Here is a 9206-nt window from a genome sequence, read left to right as displayed (position 1 = left end):
TAGATTAAGACAAAATTATGAATTGTACATCCCAAATATTCTATTATGTTAACATTTATGTACATGTTCCTTTATTGCTTATGCCTTACATTTCTTTTATATTTTGTCAGTATAAGTTCCTCATCAATTCATAAAATGATTCTTGTATATTTTCCATCTATGCATGTTTTTGAGCCAGTTTTGCACAATATTTCGCTGATCTGAAAGACAATTTGATTGCTTTTGATAAATTTGATGTTCATGGGTATTTCATTTAGACTTGTGAGTTTCAAAATTAATTTAGAAATATTTACTATATGAAGGGAGTTGTAGATCAAAGAGATCATTATTTGATTAAAAACACTTCAACGTACTATGTAGTATGGATAATCTTGTTTTATTGATACTAGAATGACTGTCCTGATCGTCCTAATTCAACGCAACGGCCTAATTTGGGGATCAAGGGAAAGCCGTGTCGCTTCCTCTCTTTAGAGTCCCTGCATAGTGCATAATCTCAGTCAGAGGCGGTTTGGACGTGAATGGATTTGACAAAGTCGACACAGGGAAGTCTGCACCGAGAATGACACGCTGGTTTATCATGGAGATCCATGTGATTGAAGTCAAGAGAGCTCCGGTAAATTTAAGTCCGGTACGTACTTGACGGAAGTATGTAAACATCAATTATGTTGAATTGGACGCCATCTAGTTCCCCAAATTCTCCAATCGTTCGCAAAAATTGGGTTTAGTTTTCCACTAAACTGATCTCGATCTCTAGTCTAGGTCACCCTGAAATGAATAAGAACATTGATGACGTCATCGGCATCATCATCAGCAACATAACAACATTTATTTCAAAACATCCCTCCAAATTTTCCTGTCTCCTCTCAGATCAGGTGGTGGCGAACGGGGTGTCAATCATCTCGGCCGTTTGTGCCCGCATCCGTCCGGACATTCCAGTTGATCATGAGTCACATCTCCCAATTCGAAGCCGATCAATTACGGGCTCAACAACGAGGCTGGACGATCGACGATTGGGAGCAGTGTGAGCGGGCGCTGCCCGACTTAAAGGAGCCCACCCCAGGCATAGGCGGGGTGCCCACTCCGGGCACCCGTCGATGGGCTCGAGCCAGCTACCATTTTGAGCTGAAAACCCCGAGTCGACAGGCTCGATTCCGGGGGCGAGCCAAACAGCCCTATTCACGGCGCATCTCATTCCATCCGGATTTGCCCGTGGATCTCGAGGATGAAGCCCATCAGGCCGCGACTCAGCGTAAGTGAAGTGGATGTTAAGGGGTCAATGGGACATGAGGGTGGGAGGGAGGGAGGCAGGCGAAGTGTGCGGGCTTTTAATATCTTTAGCGAGAGACAGCTCATTTACTCGAATAGTAGAATCGTCCTATGGGTGGCCAAATTTTTGAATCATTCTCAAGTTCGGGTTCTCGAGCCGGTCTAGCAGAGTCTTCGACCGATCAAACTCAATAGTCCAGCCAAAATACCTTGAACGCGGTACCAAAGGTTGGACATGGCCGAAACTAAGTTCAATGCATTATTTTGCTCCCGCTTAGATGGCGGTGCGAGTTTTAGCTAGTTTTTAGATAAACATGATTGAAACATAGAGCTTAAGAGATATTGATACTATTTCAGTTTAGATGAGCTTTAATCAGGATAGGTTACGTTGCAAAAAGCAACACCGCCAACTAATTGGTGGAGTATAACGTCTACAGAGGGCAAATCAAAATCCAAAATAATTTGTAACGACAATGGTGCGAAAGTTTGATTAATATGACCCCAAGACTTTTTAAACATAATAATAACATCTTTTCCTGGCCATTTCTAAACGTACATTGTTATTTGAACCTCCAACAAAAGCGAGCGGGCATTGCTAGTCCAAAGTTGCATGCCGTAAACCTCTCTTTACGTGACCCAGGGGGCCTTGTGTTCACTCGTTTGTTAGAGCTGAAGGTCTTGGTGATCAAAAATGACCCAACATGGTCTTGCTAATGGTTGAATAAAAGAGAGGAAATTGAGACAGATCGAGGACAAAGACTAATTCGATTGGTAGAGTCAAGTTCCTCTATTGAAACACTGCTTATCAAGCATAATTTTCGTTTGATCTGAAAAATATATTTTAAGTTCATTGTGGTGTTACTTTTGCAGATGTTTGCCACCGATCCTGGCGAGTCTTTCACGTCAGCCCATTGTTCGACTTCCACTACGACGAAGCTTCTTTAAGTAAATGGACTGTCAGCTTGGAAAAAGACCTTTGGAGTTGCTTCGGTTTAAAAGGTCAAGGGGATTGGAAACGATTGAAGGTTTCGGTGAAAGCCCTGCCTGGGCTTAGGGGCTCCTCTGATGATGATCAAGCTCTGCAGATTAAAGCTCACACACATCGAGGTCAAAAAGAGGCCTTCAAAATCTTTTTGCTCTCAGTGGATCGACAGGAAAAGTTGGAGCTGAATGATAATTCCAAGGCCACAAGGCTTCCGGTTATGCTCACATCAGGCACGGATGAACTGATCCGGATTTTTCGACGAAGCCTTGAGAAACATTACCATTGTGTGACAGGTATAGCGGTATTCACTCAAGCCGAACTCAAATGGATGTCGGCTTTGTGGATTGATTTGAAGCCCGAGGGAGACGAGCTCAAAAAGAGGCCTATGTCACTTCGGAAATCAAGTCGGAATAAACATGGCAAGGATTTCGAACCAAATGATGAAGAGCCAGCCGCTGAAGATGAACGTGAAGAAGAAGAAGAAGAAGAGGAGGAGGAGGAAAATAATCAGGAAAAGGGCAAGATCATAGTGAACCCCAAAGTGAACTTGACCTTTACTTTACACGAGGAATCGAAAAATAGTGGGATAAAGAAATTTGTGTTAAAACTTCAGCAAAGTCATTTAGTGGATCTGTGGCGGAGGTATGTAAACTACATACTACATTTTCCAATTGCAGTTAAAGTTGATGGAAGGCAAAAGAATTCTGAATCTAGAATTAGTTTCACTTACCAACATTAGCTTCCACTGTATGATAGAAAAGTATTAAGCCCATTGAAAAGCACCACAATTCTAAATTCGTCTCAATCTATTTACTTCAATGACCACTGTGCTCCACTCAATTCACAGACTGCGCCGACTTTCTTCGACATATATGATATCTTGGTCATTCTTTTTCTTGGACACGGAAGTCTTTGTTTTATATATCCTGTAAACAGCAGGAACATGATTAGGCCAAAACCTTTCCTGTTACTTGTAGTGAACCGGGTAACTATGTAAGCTCCATATCAAGTAGACTTGATGTTTTCATTTCGTATAGCCATTAGTAAAGCAAGAATTTTCTCTTGTAAAGGTGCCTAAAAGACTCAAGTCGCGATTTATGTGACGTGATCTAGGCAAATTATCAATAAAAACCACACCCTGTTAGGTTTAGAAATCTTGAAATGTGAAGAAGGCATGCTTTCATCAACAAGAAGGAATCAAGAAGTTTTTCCTCAATTTAATTTCAATTTTGTACCTTGCTCCATCCGCTGTTGGTTAATAACTACTTAATAGCCGTCAGATTTTCTTAATTTTCTCTGACCACTCTGCACTTTCTGTGGAAATTATTTGGTGTTCAATGTGCTTATCTCTACACCTGAACACCCAAAAATTATTCAAGTTCAATTATTTCTGCAGGCATTTTATTCTACGTCGTTGCTTTAGGGAAATGTTTCATAGGGTTTCATCGAGGTACTTGTTGATTTGAAGACGCACAAAAAGTGCTCTATTCGAAAATGCCAAATTAAATATCCTTTCAAACTTTAGGCCTCATTTCCCCGGCTTTAGGCGAACTTGAATTTCGTTCAAAATGTTTTTGGAAAGTCTGAAATGGAAATAGATTGAAGGGGAGCCGTCCAAAAAAATCAGGAATTTGAACCATCCCTTCCCCTCTCGCTCGCCAAGAGACCTCTCAGACCTCCCAACGCTCCATAACCTTTCTCCATTCAGGTTTCTAAATTGATAGGATTAAGGTCCTTTCGCTCGACGATTCCAACATGCAACATGGGAAAATATGACCCAAAAAACATCCCTGTTTTCATACTCACAGGTCTTGCAAATTAAATTCATTAAACTATGGCGAGCAAAAACGATCTAAATTAGCAAATCTAAAAAGCAATAACCTCTGGTACAAGTTATATCCTTCTATGCTGATTATGTTCTTTTGATGCTTTACAGTGATATTTTGAGACAAGCTGCCCCCTGTCTCGCCCCAGAATGTACTGAGGTTATCTATAGGCTTTGCTCAGAGTATTGCTGTAAGTTGCATCTCAAACTTTGTTAGGATTGTAAACTAATTGAGAGTGCAAATAGAAATTATTGAGATGACAGCTCTGAAAAGCTAAACAAATGAAGGAAAAAAGCCTTCAAAAATTGAAACTAATTTGTCCCGTTGTAAGGGGAAAAGGACTCTTGCTTGGTCTTTGATCACTTCATTATGGTAAACAAAGTAGTGTAGCACAGTCTGGGACTAGACTACTAATTGGCATGGCAGGAAAGTTCATTAAACTTGAGAAAGACCAATTAGTTTTGAGTTTTGAGTTCGCTCACTTCTCGGTTTCACAGCTTTCTTAGCTCGTATCCAAAGAACGAAAATAAAATGTGAGCTAGAGTACAAGGATTGAATTCGAGGAAAACCATCCTCTCTAATTTTGGTTGATCTAACGGATAAAATGAGTGTTGACTAAAAGGTGTGGGTTGTGGAGATGATATGCAATATCATTTAGGTATACGAAGGTTTAAATATTTTCTCGGGTTTCATGGAGTATGTGTTCTATCTACGCATATTTTTATCGACAAGAAAACGAACTATTGCCAATGAACCTCTCCTTCGTTGGTAAAAAAGTGGTAATACTTGTGGGTTGTGAAGCAGATCAGCGCAATATATGTGATTTATTTTGGAATGACTGGGAAATATTTGCATGGATGAAAAAGCGTGTTTAATAACTTTTAGCAAGGCACACTATTCTGTGAAGGAGTTCTAGCCGGAGCCCTCGTGAATTAATTTTGCTTCTTCCATTTTTTCTAAAATGAAGAGACACAAGCATTGCTTGTGAAGGCTTAACAAAAGATACTTAATCCTCAAGCATAGTGTATTTACTGCACTCAACGATAAATTTATGGTTTTAGCAATCAATATGCTCTAGCAGCTCTGAGTGGTTTCTTCTCCAAGATGGAACATGCTTTTTGGTTAGCGGAGCATTGATTCAATAGCGGTGGGCCTGGTATTTGTTTCTATTCTTGTCTCAGATTTACTTCGCTATGGAGAGTGTCAATAAAAAGCAAGAAGAGCCGTCAAAATTAAAACCTACCCTACATCTACTGAAAGGATTGAACAACTTTTTTTGAATTGCTTTGATATATTTGAGCGCGAGGAAGAATAGTTCAGAAGTTCGTTTTTTTCCCTCCCAGCTTCGGCTAAAGGTGATCGTACTTTTACCAACCGGATGCCTACTTTATACTTACTTCAAAGAACTTAGGCGTGTTGCCTGGGCAGACTGTCGTGACCATGATGCCCTCCCTAATAGCCTCTTTTATCTGAGGTCCTAAAAATATAAAGAAGGTCCCTCAATAAATTTTGAAAGATCTCCACTTCATATGTTCTGACACTGATTAGATTTTAGTGTCGTTACTTCCTTCCACGGATATGTTTGCAAATAGTATGGTTTGAATCTCATTAGTCATCGTTAAACTTGCTTCAAAATTATGCAGTTTAAGCGGATCCAATTTGTGGAATGCCTCAGGGAAGGCGTGGGGACGCCTACAGTGAAGCACGAAAGTTTTGGGCCATGGAAAAAATACCACCCTTCTTACTTCGTCCCAATCTTTTCAATTCAACAACCTGTGTGGCCTCGACTCAAGTCAATGACTTTTCTGAGTCTCTTTGACATCTTTGTTCACTTGTTCATCCGTTCTTGACAGGATGGCCTTTGGTGCTATATGAAAATGCGGGAACATGAATCTACCCAAAACCTTCAAAACCTTCCTGTCACACTGTGCATACGAAAGTACTTTGGCCAACTAAAAGCGCATTCATACCTTGTTCTATTGATTGTTCTGTTTGTGTACTAAGAACTTCGGTTCGGCGTCATATTTTTCCTACTTTGCTAATATATGACTCTTCATTTTTGACATTTTTGAGATTCATTGTGTTCATAATGTCGACTGTATGAATTGCGATGGTGAGCATTATTGTTTCTTTTTTTCAGTATTCATGATGACACCGAATATTTTGCAACCATGATTGAGGTTCAAGTTTTTCATCAAGCCTTGATGGAAAAAATTCAGATCGAACTCGGAGTGGACTTCACAAAGTTGAAATTGTCGAGGATTGAGCTACCGGTTGTCACTGTGGATTCAAATAGCCGCGTAAGTAGTGCATGCTTGAGAATCTTGTCTTGTCAATGAAGGTCATGACAGGGAGTAAACAAACATTCTTTATATTGTTTCTTGTTCTCCTCTTAATGGTTTCTGTCCGATACCTATGCTCAAATATGTACATTGACTTTGCCGACTTTGAGTAATGAAGAATGTCTCCTAAAGTGAAATATCCCAGCAACAATATGCATGCATCGGTATGTCTAGAAAAACACAATATGCATGGAATGAAAAAGGTAGTATGATTGTGATTTTGAGATAGAGCCTTCAAGTCTTCACACAGTTTTTGCGTCTAATTTCATGTTCCTAGACGAAAGACAGTCTTATTCATGTATTAAGAAACCATGAAAGGGGTTGACATTGCTAATTTGAGGTGATGATACCAGATCATTTTGACTGAAGGAATCTTTTTTCCCTCAACACTAAAACACTGGAGCATTGTAAATTGTGAGCATGTGTATATTTTCATCTAGTAACAGAGGACCAAAGGATTGAAAGCAAAAATCTAAACACAAGGGGAACAAGCATTAAAAAAGATTGAAGATTCGAAGATCCTCTTTCATCAAATATTGCATGTCTTTCGTTTACTTTTTTGTTTTGTGTTGAATTTGCGGCTGGAAAGCTTCTAGCTTCATCAAATTCCTCTTTTGGCCGAAAGTATCCTAATCGGTTAAGGGCTTCCTGTCTGATAGAAATAGGAGCGATATTTTCACTAGAGGCCATTTTAACGTGAGAAACTGTAACATTTATTTTTCCCATAGAAAGAGAAAATTGATTCCTATTTTTTTTTCACTTTTGACTTCGGGTCTGTAAAACAAATACAGACCAATGGGATGCCCTTTTGATGGTGGCCTTGCCATATTGGCTTTGATTTTTGGGTACAAAGGCTCCTCGTCATAATCTTCAATATAGGGGATACATTCTTGCCAAAAGCCAAATCAAAAACCATGCCAGACTCATATTTGTTATGACCATGTCTCCTTTTTACTTTTGCAATGATGAAACGACGCGTTGAAATGTCAGTTGTACTTGATCAGTCGATGGACTTTGTATTCCAGGTCACAATCCGAAGCGCTCCACATGTGAAAACTATTCTAAGACTTTTTACGGAGCTCTGTCAGATGAACATCACCTCGCATTGCCCCAGAATTGGAATTCCAACCGACGAGTCCTTCATGATGTGAATAAAAGAAGAAAGGAACACGAAAAAACGAGAAAACGAGCATCCCAAAAATTGGTTATTCCCATCCCAAAAGATAGCGACCGTGTGGTGAATGTACTCTCCATAGCCTAAACCCAAATGAACTGCAAAAAGAGCGCAGGTTTCAGACTTATTTCTATTTCAATATGCCACAAACTAACATTGAAACACTATAGCTAAAAGTAAACTTTAGAAATACTCATGAAATTAAACATTTCCATTTTAGTCGACAGTTTGCACTGTATTCAATGTTATCAATTTCCTCCGTGAACGCTTCATGTGATTGTGTAGGCGCAAATTCGGTAATACATTATGAATTGGGGACATATTATGTGGTGTTCGTTAATTAATTTTCTGAAAATCGCGCTCGCTTTAGCGGATTACATGTCCATGGTGGTTGTTAATCGCATTATCTGTTCTGCACCATGATTGATGCCCAGAATTTGTTGCCACAGCATCCAAGGAAATTCAGCACGAGCTTCTCACTCGTTTCTTCCAGGCCCGAAAGGCACGGCACGCCTTGCATGTAAGTTTTAACCTTGTATTTAATTACCCTAATGAGTATGGTGGTTGTAAATCGTATGCTTGAGATTTCGGGCACACAATGTCAAAAACAGAGGATTATTTTGATTGTACTTTCACACTGATGCTTTGAACAATAGACCTTATTTTTAATGGTTTCGAGTTAACTGGAGCATGGCCATGATGTAAATGAGTTTTGAAGTCTCTAAATTGCCCTTATTAAGAACAAAATATGGATCTAAAACTGTTTTTTCCGGTTATAATTGTTCATTTGTGATTACAATTCTATTTAGATAAAATACAGTTGCGACCAAGTATGGCCCAAAAAAGGCATATCAAATCTAGTCAAGAATGAGTTTCGGGCAGTTTCATTGTTTCACTATGGCCAATAATATTACCAATCAGACTGTTCAATTTTTAGGTCATCAATTGTCAGTGGACCGGAACTGAAAACATTAAACCGTGATCAAGCTTAGCTGTATTGTTTTGCAGATTCCATCAGTGTTGATTTGCAATCTGGCTTTTCTTCTCAGGGCTTTATCTAGTCTTATCATCCTTCGTAACATCATCTCATTGCCTAACGCATGGACTACGTTACACTGGACATATATGCAAAGCATTAGTCGTTGCTCAATAAAAGGAGCGAATTAAAGTCACAATTACCTTGGTCAAAAATAGTAATTCGTTACACAACCATTACTCGAGAAAAATTGTAATAGCGTTACTTGTTACTTTTCCTAAGATTTAGATGACCGGCCTTTGCCCCATCCAGACCATACATCTCCAAAGAAATTGTGTTTTTTTTGGGGGGGGAGCTTCAAGCAGTCCTTACGCGTAACATTTGAAGACTTCGTGTCAACATTTTTTAATAGCATTAGCATTGAATCTTGGCATAATTGTTCAAAATGCATTGCATCCTAATGCTTTGAGGAGTCAAGATTGAGACCATGGATGGAGCAATGATTGTTGAAGGTTTGAAACGATGTCGCAAAAGTCATGATGGAAAAACACTATTAGACATGAGGCTTCCCTGTTAGAAGCCTATGCCTTGAGTCGTGGAAATGTAGAGGCTTTGGAAAGTTAATGCATCATACTCA

General features: G+C 39.4%; 1 protein-coding gene across 1 annotated transcript; it reads left to right on the top strand.

Moving 5' to 3' along the window:
- The first annotated feature begins 804 nt into the window (after positions 1-804).
- Positions 805-7831, top strand: LOC131885464 (uncharacterized). The gene is made up of 4 exons (XM_059233516.1): positions 805-1249; positions 2137-2893; positions 6218-6377; positions 7445-7831. The coding sequence occupies exons 1-4, from the start codon at positions 943-945 to the stop codon at positions 7568-7570; spliced, it is 1350 nt and encodes a 449-aa protein (XP_059089499.1). The 5' UTR covers positions 805-942; the 3' UTR covers positions 7571-7831.
- The last annotated feature ends 1375 nt before the right edge of the window (positions 7832-9206 follow it).

The sequence above is a fragment of the Tigriopus californicus genome, chromosome 8 (genome assembly GCF_007210705.1).
Source record: "Tigriopus californicus strain San Diego chromosome 8, Tcal_SD_v2.1, whole genome shotgun sequence".
Lineage (NCBI taxonomy): Eukaryota > Metazoa > Arthropoda > Copepoda > Harpacticoida > Harpacticidae > Tigriopus > Tigriopus californicus.
This window is presented reverse-complemented; position numbering and strand designations above follow the sequence as displayed.

Excerpts from the sequence above, each read along its gene's own strand:
- LOC131885464 (XM_059233516.1), top strand. The coding sequence starts at position 943 with ATGAGTCACATCTCCCAATTCGAAGCCGATCAATTACGGGCTCAACAA. Across the intron at positions 1,250-2,136 it reads CCATCAGGCCGCGACTCAGC|ATGTTTGCCACCGATCCTGG; the intron begins GTAAGTGAAGTG and ends TTACTTTTGCAG. Across the intron at positions 6,378-7,444 it reads CTGTGGATTCAAATAGCCGC|GTCACAATCCGAAGCGCTCC; the intron begins GTAAGTAGTGCA and ends TTTGTATTCCAG.